The sequence below is a fragment of the Thalassophryne amazonica genome, chromosome 7, assembly GCF_902500255.1.
Source record: "Thalassophryne amazonica chromosome 7, fThaAma1.1, whole genome shotgun sequence".
NCBI classification, from domain to species: Eukaryota; Metazoa; Chordata; class Actinopteri; order Batrachoidiformes; family Batrachoididae; genus Thalassophryne; species Thalassophryne amazonica.
The window spans coordinates 53,550,333-53,565,999 of NC_047109.1; the positions used below are offsets into that span (position 1 = coordinate 53,550,333).

General features: G+C 46.9%; 1 protein-coding gene across 1 annotated transcript in view; it reads right to left on the reverse strand.

The window, feature by feature from the left end:
• Positions 1-14,968, reverse strand: part of pycard (PYD and CARD domain containing) — a 76,288-nt gene extending 61,320 nt beyond the window's left edge. The window contains exon 1 of the mRNA XM_034174181.1: positions 14,692-14,968. Within this exon, the coding sequence (XP_034030072.1) occupies positions 14,692-14,944 (253 nt within the window). The 5' untranslated portion in view covers positions 14,945-14,968. The remainder of the gene's footprint in view (positions 1-14,691) is intronic.
• Positions 14,969-15,667: the final 699 nt, after the last annotated feature.

The window sequence follows — 15,667 nt, forward strand, 5'->3', positions numbered from 1 at the left end:
CAACCTGATAATAATGAATTACAATAGTCCAGCCTAGAGGAAATAAATGCATGAATTAGTTTTTCAGCATCACTCTGAGACAAGACCTTTCTAATTTTAGAGATATTGCGCAAATGCAAAAAAGCAGTCCTACATATTTGTTTAATATGCGCATCGAATGACATATCCTGATCAAAAATGACTCCAAGATTTCTCACAGTATTACTAGAGGTCAGGGTAATGCCATCCAGAGTAAGGATCTGGTTAGACACCATGTTTCTAAGATTTGTGGGGCCAAGTACAATAACTTCAGTTTTATCTGAGTTTAAAAGCAGGAAATTAGAGGTCATCCATGTCTTTATGTCTGTAAGACAATCCTGCAGTTTAGCTAATTGGTGTGTGTCCTCTGGCTTCATGGATAGATAAAGCTGGGTATCATCTGCGTAACAATGAAAATTTAAGCAATGCTGTTTAATAATACTGCCTAAGGCAAGCATGTATAAAGTGAATAAAATTGGTCCTAGCACAGAACCTTGTGGAACTCCATAATTAACCTTAGTCTGTGAAGAAGATTCCCCATTTACATGAACAAATTGTAATCTATTAGATAAATATGATTCAAACCACCGCAGCGCAGTGCCCTTAATACCTATGGCATGCTCTAATCTCTGTAATAAAATATTATGGTCAACAGTATCAAAAGCAGCACTGAGGTCTAACAGAACAAGCACAGAGATGAGTCCACTGTCTGAGGCCATAAGAAGATCATTTGTAACCTTCACTAATGCTGTTTCTGTACTATGATGAATTCTAAACCCTGACTGAAACTCTTCAAATAGACCATTCCTCTGCAGATGATCAGTTAGCTGTTTTACAACTACCCTTTCAAGAATTTTTGAGAGAAAAGGAAAGTTGGAGATTGGCCTATAATTAGCTAAGATAGCTGGGTCAAGTGACGGCTTTTTAAGTAATGGTTTAATTACTGCCACCTTAAAAGCCTGTGGTACATAGCCAATTAATAAAGACAGACTGATCATATTTAAGATCGGAACATTAATTAATGGTAGGGCTTCCTTAAGCAGCCTGGTAGGAATGGGGTCTAATAGACATGTTGATGGTTTGGAAGAAGTAACTAATGAAAATAACTCAGACAGAACAATCAGAGAGAAAGAGTCTAACCAAATTGTTATGTGTCGGATGCAGCCCGGAGAACCGACCAGCGTTTGAAGGACCCAGTATGAAATAAGCAGAGCACGGTACAAAGGATAACAGAGTTTAATAAACATAACAGTGATGTGATAAATATAAAAGTGCGCGGTCTGGCGTGGTGGATTGCGGTGCGCTCCCAGCAGCGCTAACGGTCCGGAGCCAGAACCAGTTCGGACCCAAGGACCCCACCGACACCCCCCAGGTGGCCGCGACAAACCGAGTCTGTGAATGAAGAAATCATCATGTGAGTCCACACTCAACACACAGAGAGACCACTCAAAGGCGTACAAACAGCAAACACTTCCTGGCTTAATTACTAATCAGCTTCTCACCCTGCAGGCATGGAACATCCTGTTCACAAACTCACTGCAGTGGAAGCTGATTAAAACGACTAACATAACAGCTCAATATAATAAGGTGTGAGGGACACCACATTTACTGACTGTACAAATGTTAGTCACAAAACCTAACGTACCTCAGGAAGTGTGCTGACGAGCGTGAGACCTCACCCTCTCCTCTTTCACAGACCATGCATCAAACCTGGACGTTCTCTGCATCCACTGATGATGAGATGGCTCTCGAGACGACGATCTCACCCGTCTGGTCACAAGGTCGAGTCTCTGGCAAATACACACTGTGTACTCCAGACTTAAATGCCACCATGTTCCAATCCGTGTAGATGCACCACAGCTGTGAGTCCTGACGAACTGCACCTGATCAGCCTCAGGTGATCAGGGTGAGGTCCTGGTAACTCAGCCACACAGCCACTCAGTCCCAAATGCGCACCACCTGGAAGGAAAACCAAAAGACAGAAACAGAAGACAAACAAAAGCCAGCCAGGCACGCCAGCCACAACACAAATACCGGCATCACTGAAAGCAGCCAAAGAGAACAATATGTCTTTGGGATGGTTATGAGTAATTTTTTCTCTAATAGTTAAAATTTTATTAGCAAAGAAAGTCATGAAGTCATTACTAGTTAAAGGAATACTCGGCTCAATAGAGCTCTTACTCTTTGTCAGCCTGGCTACAGTGCTGAAAAGAAACCTAGGGTTGTTCTTATTTTCTTCAATTAGTGATGAGTAGTAAGATGTCCTAGCTTTACGGAGGGCTTTTTTATAGAGCAAGAGACTCTTTTTCCAGGCCAAGTGAAGATCTGCTAAATTAGTGAGACGGCATTTCCTCTCCAACTTATGGGTTATCTGCTTTAAGCTGCAAGTTTGTGAGTTATACCACGGAGTCAGGCACTTCTGATTTAAGGCTCTCTTTTTCAGAGGAGCTACAGCATCCAAAGCTGTCACCTGATTTAAGGCTCTCTTTTTCAGAGGAGCTACAGCATCCAAAGCTGTCACTATTGACGAGATGATCTATCTCACTCACAGAGTTTAGGTAGCTACTCTGCACTGTGTTGGTATATGGCATTGGAGAACATAAAGAAGGAATCATATCCTTAAACCTAGTTACAGCGCTTTCTGAAAGACTTCTACTGTAATGAAACTTATTCCCCACTGCTGGGTAGTCCATCAGAGTAAATGTAAATGTTATTAAGAAATGATCAGACAGAAGGGGGTTTTCAGGGAATACTGTTAAGTCTTCAATTTCCATACCATAAGTCAGAACAAGATCTAAGGTAAAGTGGTGGGTGGACTCAGTTACATTTTGAGCAAAGCCAATCGAGTCTAACAATAGATTAAATGCAGTGTTGAGGCTGTCATTCTCAGCATCTGTGTGGATGATAAAATCGCCCACTATAATTATCTTATCTGAGCTAAGCACTAAGTCAGACAAAAGGTCCGAAAATTCACAGAGAAACTCACAGTAACGACCAGGTGGACGATAGATAACAAATAAAACTGGTTTTTGGGACTTCCAATTTGGATGGACAAGACTAAGAGACAAGCTTTCAAATGAATTAAAGCTCTGTCTGGGTTTTTGATTAATTAATAAGCTGGAGTGGAAGATTGCTGCTAATCTTCCGTCTCGGCCCGTGCTACGAGCGTTCTGGCAGTTAGTGTGACTCGGGGGTGTTGACTCATTTAAACTAACATATTCATCCTGCTGTAACCAGGTTTCTGTTAGGCAGAATAAATCAATATGTTGATCAATTATTATATCATTTACTAACAGGGACTTAGAAGAGAGAGATCTAATGTTTAATAGACCACAGTTAACTGTTTTAGTCTGTGGTGCAGACTAAAACAAGACCAGGTTTTCCCCAGAAACTTTGCCAATTATCTATGAAGCCCACCTCATTTTTTGGACACCACTCAGACAGCCAGCAATTCAGGGAGAACATGCGGCTAAACATGTCACTCCCGGTCGGACTGGGAAGGGGCCCAGAGAAAACTACAGAGTCCGACATTGTTTTTGCAAAGTTACACACCGATTCAATATTAATTTTAGTGACCTCCGATTGGCGTAACCGGGTGTCATTACTGCCGACTTACAATCTTACCAAATTTACGCTTAGCCTTAGCCAGCAGTTTCAAATTTCCTTCAATGTTGCCTGCTCTGACGCTCGGAAGACAACTGACTATGGTTGCTGGTGTCGCTAACTTCACATTTCTCAAAACAGTCGCCAATAACCAGAGTTTGATCCTCGGCGGGTGTGTCGCCGAGTGGGGAAAAACGGTCAGAGATTTGAATTTGTTGGCGGTGTACACGGGGCTTCCGTTTAGGACTACGCTTCCTCCTCACAGTCACCCAGTCGGCCTGCTTTCCCGGCTGCTCGGGATCTGCCGGAGGGGAACTAACGGCGGCTAAGCTACCTTGGTCCGCACAGACTACAAGTGCCTGGCTAGCTGTAGGATTTTCCAAGGTGCGGGGCCGAGTCTCCAATTCGCCCAGCCTGGCCTCCAAAGCTACGAATAAGCTACACTTATTACAAGTACCGTTACTGCTAAAGGAGGCCGAGGAATAACCAAACATTTCACACCCAGAGCAGAAAAGTGTGGGAGAGACAGGAGAAGCCGCCATACTAAACCGGCTAAGAGCTAGTAGCTGCGCTAAGCTAGCGGATTCCTAAAAACACACAAAGTGAATAATGTGTAAATAATTTAGAGGTGATTCAGCAGAGGGAGTGCTTTAGTTAAGGCACGTGAAGATTACACTGTGAAACAAATCGTTATCTAGTTAACTAGATCAATCTAACTGCGCAGATTAAACAGCTAACAGATGCAGCAAAACACCGCTGTGCTCCGGAACAGGAAGTGATACAATACCGCAGTGAGAGCCAACCACCAGTAGAGGCACAAAAGCTTAGTCCGAGTTTAATGTGTTTAGTGCGAAATAAACACTTCTAAATCTAAAAACACTTTTTTTTAACCAGATAACACCTCTGAAGTGATTTATGGATGTCAGTGTGCACACGCAGGGAAGCATCAAGCAAGTGGGTCAGGTCACAGGTAATCTCAAAACCTCACGCATGTAAACACGCACTTCCTCCTGCAGTCCGTCTGCACAGTAGTGGTAGAAGTAAAGGACTCCATGGCAGTTCCCCAAAGGTAAATATGTTTTTTTTATTAAAATGAGCTGTAATTTTGCAACGTTAGAAAAATCAAGTAAATTATTAATGTTTGGATTTCGATAGAAACTAAATTTGGTTATATTTGTGAATTTTGAAAGGCCGTACAGCTTTAAGGAAGAGAAGAATGACTGTATGAAGTCTAATATTGAAAATACTGCCTAAAGGACAATAAAGAGGCCGTTTTTTCATGCAAAATAATGAAATCTGACTCTAAAAATCAAGTAATTCTATTAGTCATCATGAACACTCCGTGTGAGTAAAGTAACCCCATGTAAAGGAGCTAAACAATATCTGAATGGTGTAGCACCCAACTTTCCCCTTCGACCTGTAAACGTGAACTGATGTCCAGTCACGTGCCATGCTGATGATGCTCAACTGTGAGGTAGCAAAAGGCTTTTCCAAAACTGAGGTGACTAGTGATGGTGTGTGTTCAGTTTTTACTAGTGTACAACCTGTTTCAAAAAGCTTAATAATTTGTAGTCAGCTGTAAGATAAATTTGGGAAGAAAAATCTTCCAGTACTTAAATTATTTTACAGGGCCCAACAAGCTAATCAGCAAGGCGCTGTGTCTTTAAGGGCAGCTAGCTTGACTAGCTAGCATGTACCTACCTCAAAAATGTTTCTTCTGGACATTTGTGAGAAAATAACATACTCTGATCATACGTATTCATCAGTTTAACAAGCCGCTGTGAAACTAACAAAGCACAATATTTTAAAGGATATGTGATTGAAATTCAAATGGCTGAGTACTATTATCCCAAGTTTACTCATACGAGGTCTGTTAGAAAAGTATCCAACCTTTTATTTTTTCAAAAACCTGATGGATTTGAATCACATGTGCTTGCATGAGCCAACCTTGAACCTTCGTGCGCATGAGTGAGTTTTTTCACACCTGTCAGCTGTGTCATTTGCTTGTAAGCAACCTTTGTGTGAGGATGGGTGTAGTCTCTCGTCGTTTTTTCTTTGCAAGGAAATGGCGGAACGACTGGAGCAGCGCGACTGCCTCAAATTTTGCCAGAAACTGGGCGACATGTTGTGACAGTGTAGTGACACGGACCCACAACAGGGGGCGCAAATGAACGGTCAATAGATGAGCCAAAAAGTAACAATTTAATGTTGTGAAATGTGCACAACGAATATACAGACAATCTCAGAATATAATTACAGTCAAATTACAAAGGTGACGTGTGGGCAGGCTCGAGGATAGAAGACGTCTGTCCTGAGAAGAGCCGGAACCACACGATTTCCGCCACCACCGAACCTGGTGAATACTGGAGCCGCCAAGTCCCGAATTCCCAGGTGATCACCGTCCCCGACTGTCGGATCTGGTACTGCTGGCGAGAACAAAGACAGTCAAGTGTGGGTGTGTGTACACCCATTAACAACAATGGTGGGAATGCCACCTCCACCTCTCACTCAATATGTGATGAGTACCGCAGTGATTCCTCAGGGGAAAAGAGTGCCGTCCTGCACTCACTCAGCTTCCACAGAAAGAGGAACCGGTACTCCTGCAAACACTCACAATATACAGATATATTGTAACACAAAACGGCTGAGGATATTACCTTCAATGAAGTACGATATCTCGGCGATGAGGTGGAGATGACGTCTGGGTTTTATGGAGTGAGATGATGAAGAATGAGTGACAGCTGTCAGGCAGTAATGAGTAACAGCTGTCACTCCCGGCTGTGTCCGTGGCGGCAGCGCCCTCTCGTGCCTGAAGCCCGCACTTCAGGCAGGGTGCCCTCTGGTGGTGGGCCAGCAGTACCTCCTCTTCTGGCGGTTTTGACCTCCTCTTCGTGTACCCGGGACAAGGCATCCGACCTCTGGTTCTTGGTCCCGGGGCGATAGGTGATCCGGAAGTCAAAACGCCCAAAGAACAGTGACCAGCGGGCTTGCCTGGGGTTCAGCCCCTTGGCGGTCCTGATATACTCCAGGTTCCGATGGTCAGTGAAAACCGTGAATGGCACAGACGCTCCCTCCAACAGGTGTCTCCACTCCTCAAGAGCCTCTTTCACCGCAAGGAGTTCTCGATTGCCGACGTCATCGTTCCGTTCAGCCGGGGTCAACCTGCGTGAAAAGTAGGCACACGGGTGAAGAACCTTATCAGTCTCTCCGCTCTGGGACAGCACGGCTCCTATCCCTGAGTCAGAGGCGTCCACTTCAACCATGAACTGGCGGCTAGGGTCGGGCTGCACCAAAACTGGCGCAGTAGAGAACCGTCGTTTCAACTCCTTGAACGCGGCTTCGCACCGATCCGACCAGGTGAAGGGGACTTTTGGAGAGGTCAGGGGGCTAACTACCTGACTGTAGCCCTTAATGAACCTCCTATAGAAATTAGCGAAGCCGAGGAACTGTTGCAGCTTCCTACGGCTTGTTGGTTGGGGCCAATCTCTCACCGCCGCAACCTTGGCCGGATCAGGGGCGACGGCGTTAGAGGAGATGATAAACCCCAGGAAGGACAAAGACGTGCGGTGAAACTCGCACTTCTCGCCCTTCACAAACAGTCGGTTCTCTAACAACCGCTGCAGGACCTGACGTACATGCCGGACATGGGTCTCAGGATCCGGAGAAAAGATGAGAATATCGTCCAGATATACGAAGACGAATCGGTGCAGGAAGTCCCGCAAGACGTCGTTAACCAAGGCTTGGAACGTCCCGGGGGCGTTGGTGAGGCCGAACGGCATGACCAGGTACTCAAAGTGACCTAACGGGGTGTTAAATGCCGTCTTCCATTCGTCTCCCTTCCGGATCCGAACCAGGTGATACGCATTTCTAAGATCCAGCTTAGTAAAGATTTTGGCTCCATGCAGGGGGGTGAACACGGAATCCAACAATGGCAACAGGTATCGATTGCGAACCGTAATCTCATTCAGCCCCCTGTAATCAATACATGGACGGAGTCCGCCATCTTTCTTGCCCACAAAGAAGAAACCTGCCCCCATCGGGGAGGTGGAGTTCCGGATCAGCCCGGCAGCTAATGAGTCCTGGATGTAGGTCTCCATTGATTCGCGCTCAGGTCGTGAGAGGCTGTACAGCCTGCTGGACGGGAACTCAGCGCCTGGAACCAAATCAATGGCACAATCGTACGGACGGTGCGGGGGAAGGGTGAGTGCCAGATCCTTGCTGAAGACGTCAGCAAGATCGTGGTACTCAACCGGCACTGCCGTCAGATTGGGAGGGACTTTGACCTCCTCCTTAGCCTGTAAACCGGGAGGAACCGAGGATCCTAAACACACCCGATGGCAGGTTTCGCTCCACTGAACCACCACCCCAGACGGCCAATCAATCCGGGGATTGTGCTTCAACATCCATGGGATGCCCAAAATCACGCGGGAGGTAGAAGGAGTTACAAAAAACTCAATCTCCTCCCGATGGTTTCCAGACACCACCAGAGTTACTGGTTGTGTCTTGTGTGTGAGTAAAGGGAGGAGGGTGCCATCTAGTGCCCGCACCTGCAATGGCGAAGGAAGCGCCACCAGAGGGAGCCCTACCTCCCTTGCCCATCTGCTGTCTAGCAGATTCCCTTCTGACCCCGTGTTCACCAGTGCTGGGGCTTGAAGGGTTAAATCCCCGCTCAGGATTGTGACTGGGAGTCGTGTGGCAATCTGTGTGTGTCTGACTTGAATGTTTTGACCCCCCCTTAGCCCAGTCTCTAAGGGCGAGTGTTGTCGTTTTGGCCGTTTGGGGCAGTTTTTCTGTATGTGCTCCTTTGAGCTGCAGAGAAAACACTCCCTGCGGATCAGCCTCCTCATTTTGGCCCTGTGCGTTTCCCTAACAACGTCAGCAGGGGGAGCTGTTGCCCCACAAAGCGCTGCGGCTGTGGAGCGTGGGGAGGGCGGCCCCTTTTTCGAACCCGGAAGGGAGAGGGGCGGCGCGTATCCGGTCACGTCCTTCGCCTCGCTCCCGACGGCGTTCCTCCAACCGATTGTCTAACCGTATAACGAGATCGATAAGCCCATCTAAATCCTGCGGTTCCTCCTTAGCTACCAGCTGCTCCTTCAGAACCAACGACAGTCCGTTTATGAAGGCGGCGCGGAGCGCAACGTTATTCCAGCCAGACCTCGCAGCCGCGATGCGGAAGTTGACTGCATAAGCGGCTGCGCTCTCGCGTCCCTGTCTCATTGACAGCAGCACAGTTGAAGCGGTCTCTCCTCTGTTAGGGTGATCAAACACTGTTCTGAACTCCCCCACAAACCCAGTGTATGCTGGTAACAACCGTGAGTTCTGTTCCCAGAGCGCCGTAGCCCAGGCGCGTGCCTTACCCCGAAGCAGAGCAATCACATAAGCTATTTTACTAGCATCTGACGCGTACATGACGGGACGTTGTGCAAAGACGAGCGAACACTGCATAAGAAAGTCCACGCACGTCTCCACACAACCTCCGTACGGCTCAGGAGGGCTTATGTATGCTTCAGGGGACGGTGGGAGGGGTTGTTGAACCACCACTGGAACGTTCATATCCTGCACAGGGTCGACAGGAGGACGAGCTGCAGCAGCGCGCTGAGCGCTCGCCGCCATCTGTGCGGAGAGAGCCTCCACCCTGCGGTTCAGGAGGATGTTGTGCTCAGTCATTTGATCCAACCGAGCCGTAAAGGCGGTGAGAATGTGCTGCAGCTCACCAATCACACCTCCTGCAGACGCCTGCGCTCCCTGCTCTCCCATTGGTCGTTCAACAGCCGGGTGACGCCCCTCGGAGTCCATGACGCTGGCCGAGATATCCTGTTGTGACAGTGTAGTGACACGGACCCACAACAGGGGGCGCAAAAGAACGGTCAATAGATGAGCCAAAAAGTAACAATTTAATGTTGTGAAATGTGCACAACGAATATACAGACAATCTCAGAATATAATTACAGTCAAATTACAAAGGTGACGTGTGGGCAGGCTCGAGGATAGAAGACGTCTGTCCTGAGAAGAGCCGGAACCACACGATTTCCGCCACCACCGAACCTGGTGAATACTGGAGCCGCCAAGTCCCGAATTCCCAGGTGATCACCGTCCCCGACTGTCGGATCTGGTACTGCTGGCGAGAACAAAGACAGTCAAGTGTGGGTGTGTGTACACCCAGTAACAACAACGGTGGGAATGCCACCTCCACCTCTCACTCAATATGTGATGAGTACCGCAGTGATTCCTCAGGGGAAAAGAGTGCCGTCCTGCACTCACTCAGCTTCCACAGAAAGAGGAACCGGTACTCCTGCAAACACTCACAATATACAGATATATTGTAACACAAAACGGCTGAGGATATTACCTTCAATGAAGTATGATATCTCGGCGATGAGGTGGAGATGACGTCTGGGTTTTATGGAGTGAGATGATGAAGAATGAGTGACAGCTGTCAGGCAGTAATGAGTAACAGCTGTCACTCCCGGCTGTGTCCGTGGCGGCAGCGCCCTCTCGTGCCTGAAGCCCGCACTTCAGGCAGGGTGCCATCTGGTGGTGGGCCAGCAGTACCTCCTCTTCTGGCGGTTTTGACCTCCTCTTCGTGTACCTGGGACAAGGCATCCGACCTCTGGTTCTTGGTCCCGGGGCGATAGGTGATCCGGAAGTCAAAACGCCCGAAGAACAGTGACCAGCGGGCTTGCCTGGGGTTCAGCCGCTTGGCGGTCCTGATATACTCCAGGTTCCGATGGTCAGTGAAAACCGTGAATGGCACAGACGCTCCCTCCAACAGGTGTCTCCACTCCTCAAGAGCCTCTTTCACCGCAAGGAGTTCTCGATTGCCGACGTCATAGTTCCGTTCAGCTGGGGTCAACCTGCGTGAAAAGTAGGCACAAGGGTGAAGAACCTTATCAGTCTCTCCGCCCTGGGACAGCACGGCTCCTATCCCTGAGTCAGAGGCGTCCACTTCAACCATGAACTGGCGGCTAGGGTCGGGCTGCACCAAAACTGGCGCAGTAGAGAACCGTCGTTTCAACTCCTTGAACGCGGCTTCGCACCGATCTGACCAGGTGAAGGGGACTTTTGGAGAGGTCAGGGCTGTCAGGGGGCTAACTACCTGACCGTAGCCCTTAATGAACCTCCTATAGAAATTAGCGAAGCCGAGGAACTGTTGCAGCTTCCTACGGCTTGTTGGATGGGGCCAATCACAACGGTGGAGAGCGAGCCGCGCTCCGGTCGGCCATCAACATGCTGAAATGACCAGATCATTCCAAAGTAAACGCTGTGGTGATGCGGGACCGTCGTGTGACTATCTGAGAAACTGCGGAAGAAATTGACATCAGCACTTTTTCGGCACATTCCACTGTGACAGAAGATTTGGCCATGAAAAGAGTTGCAGCTAAATTCATGCCGCTGCTGACGGAGCAAAAGCGCCACCGTGTTGAATTCTCACAGGACACGTTGTGACATGCCCACCTCTTCCACCATTCGGAAGATTCAGACAGCTTTTGATGGCTTTTCGGTCGTGTGACTATCCGAGAAATGGTGGAAGAGGTGGGCATGTCACAGCATGTCCTGTGAGACTTCAACACGGAGCTTCTTTTGCTGCGTCAGCAGTTTCGTGCCGATGAATTTTGCTGCAACTCTTTTCATGGCCAAATCTTCTGTCACAGTGGAATGTGCCGAAAAAGTGCTGATGTCCACCTCTTCCGCAATTTCTCAGATAGTCACACGACGGTCCCACATCACCACAGCGTTCACTTTGGAAATGATCTAGTCATTTCAGCATGTTGATGCCACCCGGAGCACGGCGCACTCTCCACCGTTGTGCAGACATCTTTAAACGGGTTGTACCGTGTTATATGGCTGGGGGGGCCTGGCTGCCGGTTTGTTTCTGTTTTTTGGTTTTCCTCCCAGGTGGCTTGCGTTTGGGACTGAGTGGTTGTGTTGCTGAGGCTGTCAGGACCTCACCCTGATCACCTGCGACTCGTCAGGACTCACAGCTGTGGTGCATCTGGATGGATTGGAACATGTTGGCATTTAAGACTGGAGTGCACAGTGTGTATTTGCCAGAGACTTGACCTTGTGACCAGACGGGTGAGACTGTCGTCTCGGGAGCCATCTCATCAGCAGCGGATGCAGAGAACGTCCAGGTTTGATGCACAGTCTGTGAAAGAGGAGGGGGTGAGGTTTCACGCTCGTCAGCACACTTCCTGAGGTACGTTAGATTTTGTGACTAACAGTTATACAGTCAGTAAATGTGGTGTCCCTCACACCTTATTGTATTGAGCTGTTTGTTAGTCATGTATCAGCTTCCACTGCAGTGGAGTTTTGTGAACTGGATGTTCCATGCCTGCAGGTTGGGAAGCTGATCAGTAATCAAGCCAGGAAGTGTTTGCTGTTTGTACACCTTTAAGTGTTCTGTGTGTAGAGTGTGGACTCACATAATGGTTCCTTCTTTCACAGACTCGGTTGTTGCGGCCACCTGGGGGGTGTCGGCGGGGTCCTTGGGTCCGAAACAGCTTCTGGCTCCGGACCGTTAGCGCTGCTGGGAGCGCACCACGCCAGGCCGCACCTTTTGTTATTATCACTGTTATGTATTAAATTCAGTTAGCCTTTGTACCGTGCTCTGCTTATTTTATACTGGGTCCTTCAAACGCTGGTCGGTTCTCCGAGCTGCGTCCGACACATAACAGTACCGCTCCTTAATCTGTGTGATGCCCATAGGATCGTCACTGAACACAGTCTGAATAATCCGAATGGTTTCCACCTGGCTGTCGCCCAGTTTCTGGCAAAATTTGATGCAGTTGCGCTGCTCCAGTCGTTCCACCATTTTCCTTGCAAAGAAAAAACGACGAGAGACTACACCCATTCTCACACAAAGGCTGCTTACAAGCAAATGACGCAACCAACAGGCGTGAAAAAACTCACACATGCGCACGAAGGTTCAAGGTTTGCTCATGCAAGCACACGTGATTCAAATCCATCAGGTTTTTGAAAAAAATAAAAAGGTCGGATACTTTTCTAACAGACCTCGTGTACAGGATGTTAATCTGTACCTTTTCATCCACTGTCATGGGTTAAGATGGCACAACAAAAAGGTAAAATTAAATAAATCTTTACAGCTAAGATACTATACATACTTCTAAAAACTGCATGCATTCATCAAAGTATATGGGTGTTTTTGTGATATGATCAAAAAATTGACATCAACTCACTGTCATAACCAGATGTCTAAAATCTTCCACTTATCGCTGCAGCTGAAAAATAGGAAGAAATGGAAACATTAAACTCGTTCAGGTTCCTAGTTCAGGTTACACTTCTATCAGGGCGCGGCTGTCCCTCACAGAAAATTTCATTTCGTTTTGTCATGTAAAAAATGACAGTTTGACAAGTGAAGATAAAGCACTGAGTGTTCATACAGCTTAATGCTGGATTGTGGTGTTCTGGTGTATCTGCAGGCCTACAATAAAATAATTATGATGGCCAAGAGTTTCGAGTTTCAAGATTGCTTGTTGTCATTCTTCAGCACACAAGTACAGAGAGCAGTTAGTTGTTTTGTTTTATTGTCCACATAGTACAACAGGTCTAGTATTGCGTAACTACCAGGAAATGGGCTGTACAGCAGATCAGGACAAAAAAAAAAGAGAAAGCTGAACAACAGTTTTGCTGTAGTGTATGTTTAAGCAAATAATAATAATAATAATAATAATAATAATAATAAGCAAATAATCACCAATTTCATCCTGATCACTTTAAAAATATCTGGACAAAGTTTTTCAATCGCATACTGATTAAACTAAGTTGCTTTTGCAATTTTTTGTTTGTTTGGGTTTAAAAAAATGAAGCTGGACATCGTAGCTAGAATATACTGTACAAGGTGCCATGAGAACTGTGCAGAGCGGGGGTAGAATTTTTGAATTGTTCCCAGCGAAATCTGGCATTCATCAGGGATGTGTTCTGGCTCCTACACTGTTCAGTGCTTGCATGGACCAGATGTTTGGTAGAGGTGTGAAGAGAACATTCGTTCAGATTAACTTCTTGGTGAGGAAAGGTTTACTCATCTTGACTTTGTGGATGATACTTTGATCTATGCAGAATCAATGTTTACCCTAATTCCAGAACTTGAGAAGCTGAGTAAGAAGTGAATGTCTTGGTTTGCAATTGTCCTGGATCAAGATCATCTTCAACTACACCTTGCAGTGCAGTGGGACTTGGACTAGAACCATCTCAGCTCATCTACCAACTCCAGCAGCCCTGCACCACCCTTGCGGATCAGGACTTTTAATGACTTCTCGGACTTGGCCATCAGAAGTGTATCTGTAAGGAGTCAATGTGTTGAACTTGTAGAGACAATCACTTATGTCTACAGTAGCATTCATGTCTCTGGATCCTTGGCCTTCAAGATCAAGATATGCCTGGGAACAGCTCATGGTGTCACAAGACATGTTTGGTGATGCTGGTATCATTGCAAAAGAAAGTCCAAGTCTTTTGGGTCCTGGTGCTTCTTGTCTTATTGTGTGATTGTGAAACTTGAATGTTAACCATTGACCAAAGGCGATTCCTGGATGTCTTTGAAACCAGGTCTCTCTGGAGGATCCTTGGGTACTGCTGGAATGACTTTGGGCCACACAAAAGGTCACTTATAGAGATTCAGATAAATATCACTGCATTGTGTGGGACCATCAGCTTCAACACTTGGCCTTGTGGCATAATCCAGCATGCAAGTGCCACAATGTTGAGGACCCTGGAGGATGGAGAAGGTCAAGGGGAGGCCTATTCTTCACATGGCTCCAGCAGATAGATGGTTACTTTTGGGAGCTGGGGACCTAGGTGGTTGCCATCCAGGACCGAAGGTAGTTATGTAGTGTGCTGGACAACGAGTAGCATGTTCACAGGTCTACCATCGTAATTACTAAGTATTATTTGTTTATGAATGATAATTCCTCATATACTGTTATAATTACAAATGTATTCTAAGTACTTCTGTCCGATTCAGTTGCTTGTAGTGGTAATTACTTGTGATGAGTTCACGGACATTATAATGTGTCTGTAAATCCTGAGTGACTTCAATGGATATGTTTCTCTCACCGAGTGTCTCCGCCGCCTCGTTGCAGTCAATGTCTTTGAGGAGCTCGTAAACCACCGGAACAGCTCCGCGTTCGGTGAAAGTGGACACCAGGACGTCTGTGACCTCTAAACGGTTTTTTCCCTCCACCTTGTTCCGTTTGACCCGAGGCTCCTCTCTGCGGTCCAGCAGCTGGTGGCAAAACTTTGCAAACTGGTCCTGGCTGAGGTCCTCCAGAGTGTCCAGCAGACACATCTTAATGCTTTTAGGTGCCATTTCTGATTTTATCGGAACCTCCCAGAAACGGTTGAGTCAGGAGGCGTGTCACGCTGCGTTTGACGAGCTCGGGTCCATGTTGCCAGATACCTTGAGACAAATAAGCATACTTTAAGTCCGTAGACTGCAGTGAAGACGTGTCACGTGGGAACCTGCATTTTGACATGTTGATCTAACCATCAACATTAGAAATGGGCTTAGAGGATTTAAGCTTCGATGTTGGCATCACAATGATTATGTTACATCATGTGTCATTATTTATTCATTCATTTTTAAGGAGGTGATGCTAGGGGTGCTGAAAAGGGGAGAATATGGAGAAGGATTGTAGGGGCCCATGATTGGCAGTGACAATTATAATACTGATTTGCTGGCCCAGTAGGATTTATTTTCATGGTGCCCAAAATCCCTGGTGGAGCCCCTGGGTGGTGCCGTAATGGTTTACACGTAGGATGTCGCCAATCCTGGTTCGCTTCCCGAATGCTGCCAAGCTCCCAACTGACACCTTGGACAAATGTGGGAGGAATGAGAGACACATGCCGTGGGCCCTTCTGGAAATAAGCTGCTGATAAAATGCTTTCACTGGCTACCCACGTTAAATAATGAACCTCATCTCTTATACAGTATACAAATAATGCATGTTTATGAAGTGCATTGGTAAGAATATTTGCATAAGTTGAAAGATGGAATGTTCTTTTGAACAAGGTATTGCATGAATGGAAAACA